The sequence below is a fragment of the Pollicipes pollicipes genome, unplaced genomic scaffold (genome assembly GCF_011947565.3).
Source record: "Pollicipes pollicipes isolate AB1234 unplaced genomic scaffold, Ppol_2.1 Scaffold_6686;HRSCAF=7923_pilon_pilon_pilon, whole genome shotgun sequence".
NCBI lineage: Eukaryota > Metazoa > Arthropoda > Thecostraca > Pollicipedomorpha > Pollicipedidae > Pollicipes > Pollicipes pollicipes.
The window spans coordinates 20,541,084-20,554,041 of record NW_023596921.1 but is presented as its reverse complement, the minus strand read 5'-3'; the positions used below and the strand labels follow the sequence as shown (position 1 = coordinate 20,554,041).

Here is a 12,958-nt window from a genome sequence, read left to right as displayed (position 1 = left end):
TACGTCTTCCAGCAGGCCCGATCCATTTAGAGGGAAGAATAATTCATTGCATAATATGCTATGCTACAGCTTGCATTGCCATATGGCATGCAGAGTGTATGATGTGAATTTGCTGAAGACGTGCGGTGCTGCACTACTGAAGAATCCTGCTGAGTTGCGTCATTGCTAACCGGAAATGTAGCTCCAGCGGCACTGCGCGGCCAGTTTCACTTTTCACGGGTTTGTATCCTGACATCCGTTAATCGAAGCACCGGGAACTTTCAGCGACCGATTACAGTACGCTTTAAAAGTCGCGGTGAAATGTTTTCAAGATGCTCAAATGTAAGCCCCTGGTCAGGTCGTGTATTGTAATATTGCAACGCCATCTCTATTCAGCTGCGCGGGGTAACATGGACTGCGGAACAAAATGAAAGGAATGAAACCAGTCGTACGATGTAGGTGAACATTCCAACCACAAAGCATTGGACCATTTCAATACTGCCCAAATATATGCGGTAGTAGTAGATCGGGAAGCCTCCTTTTCCGAAACCGGCCTGAAATGCGAAGCGGTGTGGCCTAACCAGAGACAGATCGGATTATGGACTGAACAGGCACATGGACCAGCTTATGGTGATCGATGTCCACACAAAATATTTTCTTTTTCGACTACCTTTGCCGGTGATAAACGTCGCCTATTATTTCAGATTAATGTACGTAATGGAGAAATACTGTCAGGTCTTGGCAGACCCCAGCCCACTCAATATTCTAGTCAGAGATGTCTAGAGCGTGACCAATAAACATCAGAGCGCCCCCGCCGGCTAAACGAATGGAAGTAGGATATTTCAATGCATTGATAGGCCCTATCACTATGGGCACCTACAGACGATGGCTCCATTCGTTTATGTTCAAGTGTGATGCGCATGGTAATAACAACCACGTTTGTGATCAGCTCTCTCCTCCCACTCCGCAGGAGTTGTCTCACTGGTTTAAATGTCGGGATAATAATGAATTATAACTTATTAATCATCATGAAATCTCGCGTGTTTCATACCAGCTTGTGTGTGTTCAAATGAAGGACGATAGAACCACGCCCACATCTCAGTCGGATCCATTCAGTAGGCGAGAACACGGCACTACAGTATATGCACATACATCACACATGTGCTATCAGTTGTACAAGTTTAATGTGCATCATGTGACCTGTCTAACGCTGGAGACGGACCTGTGACCCATCTGACGTTGGAGACGGACCTGTGGCCCATCTGACTCCGGAGGCGAACCTGTGACCCGCCTGACGTTGGAGACGGACCCGCGACCCGTCTGACGTTGGAGACGGACCTGTGACCCGTCTGACGTTGGAGACGGACATGTGACCCGTCTGATGTTGGAGACGGACCTGTGACCCGCCTGACGGTGGAGACGGACCTGTGACCCATCTGACGTTAGAGACGGACCCGCGATCCGTCTGACGCTGGAGACGGACATGTGACCCGGCTGGCGTTGGAGACGAACCTGTGACCCGTCTGACGTTGGAGACGGACATGTGACCCGTCTGACGTTGGAGACGGCCATGTGACCTGTCTGACGTTGGAGACGGAAACATGTTACCCGTCTGACGTTTGGAGACGGACCTGTGCCTGTCCTGACGTTGGAGACGGACTGTGACCTGTCTGACGCTGGGACGGACCTGTGACCCGTCTGACATTGGAGGCGGACCTGTGACCCGTCTGACGTTGGAGACGGACATGTGACCTGTATGATTGTTGGAGACGGAACCCGTGATCGCGTCTGACGCTGGAGACGGCTTTGCACCGGTGCAGCTCTGCTGTCGCTGCCGGCCTTCACAGGCAGCTGACTGCTGCGGGGACTCACTGCTGTTCTACGGCCTTCCACCCAGTAAACCCAATGATGACAGGTTCGCCCCGTAAGACATGCAAGTACTGCCGTTTACAGCGCTTGTTGGCTGCACTCGATACCATCGTCGGCATGTTTATGCTTACAACGCGACTTGTGCCGCTCTATCCTGTGGGAGCCTTTCCCCACAGCAATCACGTCAGATTTAACAATTGACCTATCGCGGTAGATGTGAAAGAAAATGACATAAAGAATCCAAAAGGATTAATGGGGTCGCTCACAACTATTTTGAGGAAAGCGTTCGCTGCTGATTTATGGATTCAATAGCGCGGAATTAATTAAGACGGCTAGCAGCGTTAGCGTCACGCACACTCGAGCTCTGCGTGACACATCACGCATAGCTTACCCGTCGTCACGGCCGGCGTGCGCGGTGTGGTCCCGTGGCCACACCCGCCCAAAGTTCACGATGCACGGACGCGTTGCCACCGCACAGCTCACGTGTGATCAAAGCACTCTGCAGGGTGGGCGGCTGTGTTTGGAGGCGGTGCGGAGCGGCGTCTGCTGAGCCGGCGGGAGGCCGGTCGGCTGGTCTGCCTGTGACCAGCGCAGTGGATCAGCTGGCTTCCCCCCATCAACGTCGTGGTGGCACAATCTCGGAACTCTTCGCGACATTTACCTTCAACATTTTGCAATGGAAAAGGCTTGTGGTTTCATGCTTTGACCGACTGAGTGGTACTGGTTGTGGAATGCTGGCCGGTGTCCGGCGAAGAGGGCGCGCGAGCTTCGGCTCCGGTGCGCCGTGAGCTTCGGCTCCAGTGCGCCGTGATCTTCGGCTCCGGTGCGCCGTGAGCTTCGGCTCCAGTGCGCCGTGATCTTCGGCTCCGGTGCGCCGTGAGCTTCGGCTCCAGTGCGCCGTGAGGTTCGGCTCCAGTGCGCCGCGAGCTTCGACTCCATTGCGCCGTGAGCTTCGGCTCCAGTGCGCCGTGATCTTCGGCTCCAGTGCCCTGTGAGCCTCGGCTCCAGTGCGCCGTGAGGTTCGGCTCCAGTGCGCTGCGAGCTTCGACTCCATTGCGCCGTGAGCTTCGGCTCCAGTGCGCCGTGATCTTCGGCTCCAGTGCCTCGTGAGCCTCGGCTCCAGCGCGCCGTGAGCTTCGGCTCCACTGCGCCGTGAGCTTCGGCTGCGGTCGTCGTGGGCTGGGCTCGATGCACTGGTGCCCGATCCTGGCGCTGCGGTCTGACCAATTAGCCATCACGCTATCAGGCTGGGGTCGTGCAGATGGCTGGCGCGCCGGCGGCCGCCTGAAGGTCGGCGGCCACCGGCCTCCATATTTGGCGGGCCCCGCTGGCATGCCGATTGGTGCGCATTGATAAGCGCGTTTGGCTGAGTGCATGTTCTACTTCCAAGAAGGCATGCAGCAGTATTGATAATTGGGTCATGCGCACGCGGGCACGCGGGTGGCGCCGAGCGCCACTGGGCCGCCCATCCCTGGGCCGTGCCGAGAGCCACTCCATCCATCCCTGGGCTGTTCCAAACCCCACTGGACCACCCATCCCTGGGCTGTGCCGAACGCCGCTGGGGTCATCCCCTGAGCCGCAGCGAACGTCACTGGAGCCTCCCATCCCTTGGCTGTGCCGAGCGCTACTGAGCCACCCATCACTGGGCCGTGCCGAGCGCAACTGGGGCCATTCCCTGAGCCGAACCGAACGTCACTAGGGCCACCCACCCTTGGGCCGTACCCGGCGCCACTGGGGCCACCCCTGGGCTGCGGCCGGACGTCACTGGGGCCACCCCTCGGCTGCGGCCGGACGTCACTGGGGCCACCCCTGGGCTGCGGCTGGACGTCACTGGGGCCACCCCTGGGCTGCGGCCGGACGTCACTGGGGCCACCCCTGGGCTGCGGCCGGACGTCACTGGGGCCACCCCTCGGCTGCGGCCGGACGTCACTGGGGCCACCCCTGGGCTGCGGCCGAACAGGCCAGGTCGGCTCTCACTGACGCACGGCAAAACTGCAGACCAGACAGACGGCCTTGTTTTCCCGGAGCTAGGTTGTCGCCGACTTGACAGTGACGTATCATGCCGTGATAGACAGCCGACGCGTGGGCCGGCGACGGCCAGCCGGCGGGGGCGCGGCGCGCTGCCGACCAGATACGCGGCCACGCACCGCCCGCGGCGCGCACCGCCGCGATCGCCGATCTGGAGTAATGGCCGACAGGACCAGTCTAATGACTGAGACGCGTTGCGCCGCTTGTTCCGGTATCTCATTGCCAGCGGCTTCAGGAGAGGTGCATTCAAGTAATGGCCCATTACGTTTGCCAAGAGTTCGGAAATGCCTGAAAAAGATTTCCGACCCAAAGTCATGGGATTCAGCGTTCAGACGTGCCCATGGTTGCAGCGCTTTGCGCTGAGGAGAGCGGAAGCTCATCGTCAGGTGCTGAGCCTCCACTCCCATCTTTCGACGTCTGTATGAACTGCTTTCGGGATGTATTGTGACTGCAGAGATGGAGGTTAACATGGTTTTGGGCTTGCGTTCCCTGCTTTTCATAATAAATATCAGTAGGAAGCATTCCCTGTCGGTGGCTGACTAAGATTTTCTTCAGGCAAACTAGGATGTTCAAGGACCACTGCGAGGTCAAGGCAAAAAACTCATATCCCTCCATGTGGGCCTTTGATCAGCGTCTTGTTTCGGTACAGGCATGCAGCGCGTGTAACATTACACATGTTCCGTATGTGGTCCGCTTACCATACGCACTCATTATTGTTCATGCTGCACCGGCCCACACTGTTCGGTTTCACATAGTTCGTCCGAGATTTGCGACCGCGGGAGTGAAAGCGGAGGAAAGCCTGCGATCTTCCGATGGAAAGATTCGAGGGCCGAATTTTAGTGGCCTGCCGACGCCGACCACGGCATCTACGAGTACGCTACGACACCATCAGTCACTCGGGCAATAAAACTGGTGAACTATGACAGCAGCTCTCCGTCGACATACTCCCATTGTCATTCGATTCGCCGCAGCACGATGCGGTTGACGTCCTCGTGCGGTGTCTGGGCTGCGCTTCCCCTTTTTTGCATCGAGGTATGCAGGTACAGCGTGCAAGCGTGTGGCTCAGGTCGCCGCGGAGGCCCTCGGAGCATGTGACACGCCAGCAGACAAAACCTGCTGGCGTTGCTGAGCGCTTGTAACCGCCAGGAATCGAGCCGTGTTTCGATGTTGCCGCCCACCCGTCAGCGATAGTTTTTCCATGATACCTTGTTCGCAGCCAAATGACGTTCACGGTAGCTAGCGTGGGCCGGACTTCCGGATCTGGTCCTGTAGCCCTGTTCAACACAGGTATGACGTGGTCCGAGTCCCCGCACCTGTTCCTGCCCATCACATGTGTGATGGGGACCGAGCCTCTGCACCTGTTCCTGCCCATCACACGTGTGATGTGGCCCGAGGCTCCGCACCTGTTTCTGCCCATCACACGTGTGATGTGGCCCGAGCTTCCACGCCTGTTCCTGCCCATCACACGTGTGATGTGGCCATATCTGCACCTGTTCCCGCCCATCACATGTGTGATGTGGCTCAAGCCTTCGCACCTGTTCCCGCCCATCACACGTGTGATATGGCTCGATCTTCCGCACCTGTTGCCGCCCACCACACGTGTGATGGGGCCTCACCTCTCCAGCCAGATCTGGCCGGCTCGCAGTATCCCCGGCAGGTTATGATCACTAATGAGCCGGCGGACGAAAGTCCGGTCCGCCAAAACCCGGCCGGCCGGATGGAAGAATGTGCAATCGGCCTGGCTCTGCTAATGGCCGGTGCGGGGCCACGGATGCTGAACCCGGACCTGGGGCTCGGACGTGCGGCGATCGGCTGGGGCGCGCCGGCGCTGTAATCAGACGATATTTATGTGTATGCCTCTGCTGTGCGCTGTCCGCGGAAACACTGTCCATCTGCGCCGCTGCAGTCGGGTGAGTACGCCCTTCTGCGTGCCGCGTCCGACTCTCCGCCGGCGTCCGCACCGCCGGTACGCCGCGGTGCGAACTCGCATTCGCTCCCATGCCGACAGATCGTGTCGATTCGACGGACCACCGTGCGGCGCGCGCTGCTTCCGTCGTGAGCGGGGCGCCTGCTGGAACACGTCTGCCTGAAGAACGGACTAATTCGGTCGTCCAGGGATCCATTCTCCGATGTTTGGGCCAGGTCGGCTGTTTTTCACCAGCAGCGAGCTGAAATAGCCCTGTGCGGCGCGGAGGTCGGGCGGCGCTGGCCGGTCGGGGCGGTGCTGGCCGGCGGGCGGTGCTGGTCGGCAGGCGGTACTGGCCGGCCGGGCGGTGCTGACCGCCGGGCGGTGCTGGCCGGCAGGCGGTGCTGGCCGGTAGGCGGCGCTGCTCGGCGGGCGGTGCTGGCTGGCGGGCGGTGCTGATCGGCGGGCGGTGCTGGCCGGCGGGCGGTGCTGATCGGCGGGCGGTGCTGATCGGCGGGCGGTGCTGGTCGGCAGGCGGTTCTGGCCGGCAGGCGGTACTGGCCGGTGGGCGGTGCTGACCGGCGGGCGATGCTGACCGGCGGGCGGCGCTGGCCGGCGGGCGGTGCTGACCGGCGGGCGGTGCTGGTCGGCAGGTGGTGCTGGCCGGCGGGCGGTGCTGGTCGGCAGGCGGTGCTGATCGGCAGGCGGTACTGGCCGGCGGGTGGTGCTGACCGGCAGGCGGTTCTGGCCGGCAGGCGGTACTGGCCGGTGGGCGGTGCTGACCGGCGGGGCGATGCTGACCGGCGGGCGGCGCTGGCCGGCGGGCGGTGCTGACCGGCGGGCGGTGCTGGTCGGCAGGTGGTGCTGGCCGGCGGGCGGTGCTGGTCGGCAGGCGGTGCTGATCGGCAGGCGGTACTGGCCGGCGGGTGGTGCTGACCGGCAGGCGGTTCTGGCCGGCAGGCGGTACTGGCCGGTGGGCGGTGCTGACCGGCGGGCGATGCTGACCGGCGGGCGGCGCTGGCCGGCGGGCGGTGCTGACCGGCGGGCGGTGCTGGTCGGCAGGTGGTGCTGGCCGGCGGGCGGTGCTGGTCGGCAGGTGGTGCTGGCCGGCGGGCGGTGCTGGTCGGCAGGCGGTGCTGATCGGCAGGCGGTACTGGCCGGCAGGCGGTGCTGATCGGCGGGCGGTGCTGGCCGGCAGGTGGTGCTGGTCGGCAGGCGGTGCTGATCGGCAGGCGGTGCTGACCGGCGGGCGGTGCTGGTCGGCAGGTGGTGCTGGCCGGCGGGCGGTGCTGGCCGGCAGGCGGTGCTGGTCGGCAGGCGGTTCTGGCCGGCAGGCGGTGCTGGCCGGCGGGGCGGCCGCCGCCGGCCAGCGGCGATGCAGCCGGACGGACAGACGGTGCGGACGAGGGAGCGGTGGTCGGTCGGCGAGGAGGAGCCGGCCCTCTGTCTCAGCTCGGCGTCCGGTGGCAGGATCGGGCGGGTTTGGGCGGCGCGACTGTGAGGGACCGCTGCTTTTCATTGCGGCCGGGCTCAAGAGCCGCGGCTCGGCTGGACACCAGCAGTGATCCAATTGGAGCCGCTGGATCAGAGACAGCGGTGCGGGGATCTTGACCACGAGATCGGATTCAGTCGTGTGAAGGTGGAGGCTCGGCCGGCTCGTAGCGCCCGCTCCCAGGGACCGCCTCGGCGTCTATTCATAACGAGATCGCACTAGGAGTATCCTACACACTTGGTTGAGATGATACGATGAATTACAAAACAACGTAATTCACGAGGGCCATTCAGATTAAACGGCACCAGTCTGGTGAAGAGCTAAGCGGCGATATTGTGGATTAATACGAGCCCTTCTAGAGGAGATAATTTTACCCGTCTACACTTTTCGTTAAAATAACTTCCGAATGGTGCAGCGCAGTCACAATGGGGTGCCACCTCCACCCGAGCACGCGCTTGATCTGATTCACGGAAAGCTGCTTGGTAGCTCACCTGTTACCACTTGGAGTGCCGTTTCTTAGCCATTGCCAGAACGTCGTGTTTTCGCCCACCACCTGGTGCGTTCACCCGGGCCCGTTCAAAGTGGCTGCGCACGGATTCAGCCCGCTTCCTCCATTTCTGTCCGCGCCTCACCCGCTGCGCTGGTGTTTTGAGCGCTGTGTTCACAGCCGCACCGACAGCTGCAGCATCGTGGGATGCGTCATGACATCTGCCGTGCATAGCGCGCGGTCCTGGCTTGTGAGGAATCGGTAGCACCTGCGGCGGCGCTGACCGTCACGTGACCTCGCGGCCGGCCGTCACGTGACCCCGCAGCCGGCCGGGCCGTGACTCACGCAGACCGGCCGCCAGAATGGATGGGCACACGTGACCCGCTCCCAGGGATGCAGAGCTCTCATCGTCGCTGAGTAACACTGTTTGCGTTACGGTGGCCAAATTAAATATGAAGGGATTGTAGTCGGCTGGTGTGACGTCTCTGCTGTTGTGCTATTCAAGTTATTTCTTCCCGGAGGTAGCAGGCATCGAAACTCGGAAGACGTTCAAAATCTAGCTAGCTGATGCCTTCCTGTGAGATAGCTACGTTCTGCTTGTGCGCGTGCGCGCATGTGCACGTCTGAGACGAACGCTCCTGTCCAGCTGCATCAGACAGGTATACCTTAATGATGTAGACTGAGGTCTTTGTTGAGTGATATCTGGTCAACTTGTCCCAGTTGGTACTTTATAGACCCCTCCCGTTATCTCAAGAACTAAGCTGTCTGCGACTATGCGGAAGACGACGTAGGATGGCGCTTGACAACTCTATCAGGGGGTTATAAGTGAACATCGACACATGTGACCTGCGGTGTCATGGCAAGTGAACTGGTATGCCCTGCGATGTCATACTTAGTGAACAGGTGTTACCATTGCTGCACCTGCCCATCCGTGTCTATCAAGAACTTAACAACCACATCAATAGGGAAGACAGCGTTAGAAGGCCTCCCAAAACTGAAAATATGTGTCAATAACTTTTAAACCACAGGACCTTCAAATGATCGAATCTCGACAACACGGTCCAGATTTGACTCCTTTGACCTTGGATGACCTAACTTGGTTAGAACCAGCAGAACGATAGCAATGCGCTTCAGAATGGTATATGTCAGATGAGGAGTCTGGGAAACTTGCTTGGAGTGCACATCCTGTGAGAAATAAGAGTTATTTTTTATTTGCAGCATCAGGCTTTGGCTCCCAAAGCTTGAGCATGCTGCTCAAATACATTCAGATGGCATTCCAGAGTCAAACTCAGAGAACGGACCCCTGAGGCGCCCTCCTCGTAGCGCGCGGCCTGAGACCGAGACCAATTGTTGACCCCTGGGTTAAGGCAATAGTGCGAGTTTTGGGGACAGTTGTGAATTTTGCCTTTGAGAGGTCACAGAGGAAATGCTTGACTAGGTATAGGCATGGGATGACAGTCGGATGACTAAATAAGGCATGATAAACCCAATGGTATATCTAGCGTCAATTCCCATGAATTGATGGGGTTAGGTTGGCTAAATTCGATAGCAGGTCTTACTGGCATGAAAGCTGTTGACTGATATGGAGTTGTGAGTGCAGTGGGACACAACAACTATCAAATACACCAAAGTTTCTGAATCAGCGCGCCAAATTGCCGTGAATATGTCATAAATCAGCAGTCATCAACGGGAGACAACGGTGGCCTGTCGTCCCGGTTAATGTTGAAGAGGTGACGTCCGTCATCTTAGACAAAACAGTGTCAACGCCACACGTGTCAAAACAGTGCCAACACAGCACCTCCAGAGTCAGCAGGACTGGGACCGTTACAGGCGCCAGCCAAACGGGCGGTGTTCAGGGTCCGTGCAATGGTAGAGGCCCTGTCGCCGCCGGCCGCGACACGGTCGGGTCGAGGGGGTGGACGGTGTGCGACGCGTCTGTCGTGCGCGCGCCCGGGTTGCGGCTGGGGTGTCTCCCGGTCGCCAGCGGGTCAGGGTACGGCCGCCACATTTGGCCCATGGGAAGGTTACCAGCGGGGAAATGCGGCGCCGTGGAAGTAGAACCACGATAGAAGTCAATCGACCTGACATCTCGGTTCACACGGGATACCCTCACGGACCTCTGGCGCGCCCTCCCGTCTTCAACACCGGCCATTACTCGTGCTCGCGCAGTGTGTTGGTGTGTTTGCGGTGCAGCAATATAGGAAAGACAACAGAAAACTGATCCGGCGTTTTGTCGTCTAACAAAGGGTGCGGACGACTCGCACTACACGTGCAAGCGATTTGTGCTCTTATGGCATCGCTTCGAGCGGGGCCGGGCATATGAAAACTGAAACAGTTGGTGGAGCGTGTGGACTAGAATATTATCCCTTCAGTTTGACTTTTGTCAGGGCAAAGGTCTGAAGCTGCGCGCCCAGATCCCGTCGCACGTGTAACCTATCCGATAACAGGTGGAGTTAGAACGGCCAAATTCGTTACTCTGGCAAGGCATGTGTGTTGGATGACTTGTAACACGCGCCCAGAACTTTGCGTGTCCATGTCACTGCCTTTGGACGTTGGTGCTTGGAACAGGTTAAACGTCCTCAATATGGGCTATGTTCCTGAGAGCCGACTGAGTCAGCGCTACCCAGGGTTGCTTACAAGATTTTCCAATAGAAGGGACACAAGTTATTCTTCAACAGGGATTCATGTAATGCAGCGCAGGTACGAGAAATTCCTTGGGAGGCGTAACATAAAGCATGATTTTGATGTGCTTACTGCTACGACACGATCAGTCCTTGGATGGCCGAACCTCATCGATACGGGTGTTTCGTCTGGGTTCGGTCAAGGTCAGCGTCAGATCAGCACACACAGGCACGCCCCTCTGGCCACCCGTTAGGAGGGCTTTGTCGCCAACAGAATGAGCTGCACATGCCCAGCTCGGCACGCTTTTCGATGTGCATAACTACCACTCTGGCACACACGCACTCGTGTAGTGCATACACCGCATATCTCGTGGCGCGTGCGCGAGCGATTTGTTACTCTATGTTATTGTTGCTGGTCTGAAAGTAGCCAGTGGCTGACGTCTAGCGCACCGGACGCTTGGAGCATGTGCACGTAATCGGTCGGCCTGTTTCGCGTGGGCGCGGCCTGTGCCAGAAATGGCAGCTACAAGAACCTGCTCAACTTCCTCGTGCATTGGGCAGGCGGTGCTGATGATGGAGAAGCTGAGAGCCTGAAACTGAAAGCGTTGTATAATGTTCACAGCTTGTATGAGGTCACACACATTTCTGTAACTTAGGTGCAATGTGTGGTTCTTGGCGCCTGTGCTCTAGCTTGGTACCCGTCTTGTTTGGGTCTTCTCTGACATTCGGAGCGGACATTTAGGATTGGTTCCGCTGCTCGCGGTCTATCAGAACATCGCAATCATCATCAACATGCGCATTTTGTTGGATTCCCATCGGTATCGACGCCAGTATCTGCACGCGTATGCACGATCACTAATCACGCATTGGATGCGCTGTGTCGATGAAGAAATGGTCTGGAACCGCCAAATTTGGTACACTAGCCAATCGTAGCCTAGGAGCTATAGCGGGCTATATGACAGTGGTATAGTTGCTTACTTAGTTGGTCGGGCTCCTTCCCGTTGTTTGCTATATTAGAGTATATTTCGTAAATTTGTATTGCTCAGTCCCTCTTAGCATGTTTTGGTAAGCTACGCCCCTGAAATGTGCCCCCCCCCCCCTGGAAGTTGCAGTGCCCACCACCGTTTCTAATTATACGATGCAAAACGCCGGTACAGCTTCTAAGCATAAAAAGCCTCTCGGCGACCTGTCGGGCCTCCGAGAGGCCCTGGCCTGTGAGCACGGCACGCTGCAGACCAGCCATGTCCTCGACCGAGGTCATGTCTGACTGATGAACTGTGACACTGGCGGCCGGCGGGACCAGTCGGACCAGTGGCAGAAGTCCAGTTTGTTCTCTGACTAGCGCCGGTTTGACCTGCGTTGGCGGCACATTCATCCCAGTTCGTGCCGTGATCATGGTGACTGGTGGTGGCTGGTTGGCATGTGGCACGGTTGGACGAGTCCCAGGCTGACAGGTCAACCCAGTGGACGAACCTCAGTCTGACCTGAAGCCGTGGCGGGTAGGTCTCAGTCCGACCTGGGTCAGTCGTGAATGAGCTTCAGTCTGACATGTAATGGTGACAGCCGAGTTACATCACCCGTGGCGTCTATTGCTGGGCTGAAGTCTGACATGTAATGGTGACAGCCGAGTTACATCACCCGTGGCGTCTATTGCTGAGCTTCAGTCCGACCTGCGGCGGTGGCTGCCCAGGTTCCCAGCCTTCCAGGTCGGCCGTTGTGGAGGCCTGCGGAGTTTGAGCCTCACCTTACATCATTGGTGCCTGATACCAGCTTTGTCTGTGACGCTGGTTGCTGAGTTCTCGCCTCATCTTTGACGATGATCGCTGCGTTCCGGTCTGACCTGCAACGATGGTCGCGGGGGTCCGGTCTGACCTGTGACGATGGCCGCGAGGGTCCCGTCTGACCTGTGACGATGGCCGCGGGGTCCGGTCTGACCTGTGACGCTGATCGCTGCGTTCCAGTATGATCTGTGACGATGGTCGCTGTGTTCCAGTCTGACCTATGACGCTGGTTGCTGTGTTCCAGTCTGACCTGTGACGCTGGTCGTTGCGTTCCAGTATGACCTGTGACGATGGTCGCTGTGTTTCAGTCTGACCTGTGACGCTGGTCGTTGCGTTCCAGTATGACCTGTGACGATGGTCGCTGTGTTCCAGTCTGACCTGTGACGCTGGTAGCCGAGTCACGTGCTGCGCCGGCCCCGTGTCCCTGTTCGCTGGCCTAATCTGACCAAATGGAGGTCGACCATTAGTCGTACGGCCACGTCCGTAGAAAGCGAGACCAGTCATTAAAGTGCTCATAAGTAATTGACAGGCAGTTAAACATTCTTATAATGGCAAAGATGGTATCGGGAATCAACATGAACCTTACGGCGGGCTGGCTTGGCCTCTTATCGGCCGGTCGTTTTTACGTGTGGCCGGTTGGCGGCGTCGACCGTATTGTCGGGCACCGCGCCCTGGCAGTGAGATGCATCTTCGATCTGATTCACTGTCTGGACATGCTAAGTAACGCCGGTGGGCTATGGCGTCACAAGGACAAACAAGGTCAGCGCAGGTGACGCTTCAGGCTGGTTTTGTGTT

At 58.3% G+C, this 12,958-nt stretch overlaps 1 protein-coding gene across 1 annotated transcript in view; it reads left to right on the top strand.

The window, feature by feature from the left end:
• LOC119108037 (monocarboxylate transporter 9-like) overlaps positions 1–12,419 on the top strand; it is a 38,609-nt gene extending 26,190 nt beyond the window's left edge. The window contains 1 exon segment of the mRNA XM_037231621.1: positions 12,408–12,419. Coding sequence (XP_037087516.1) covers positions 12,408–12,419 — 12 coding nt within the window.
• The last annotated feature ends 539 nt before the right edge of the window (positions 12,420–12,958 follow it).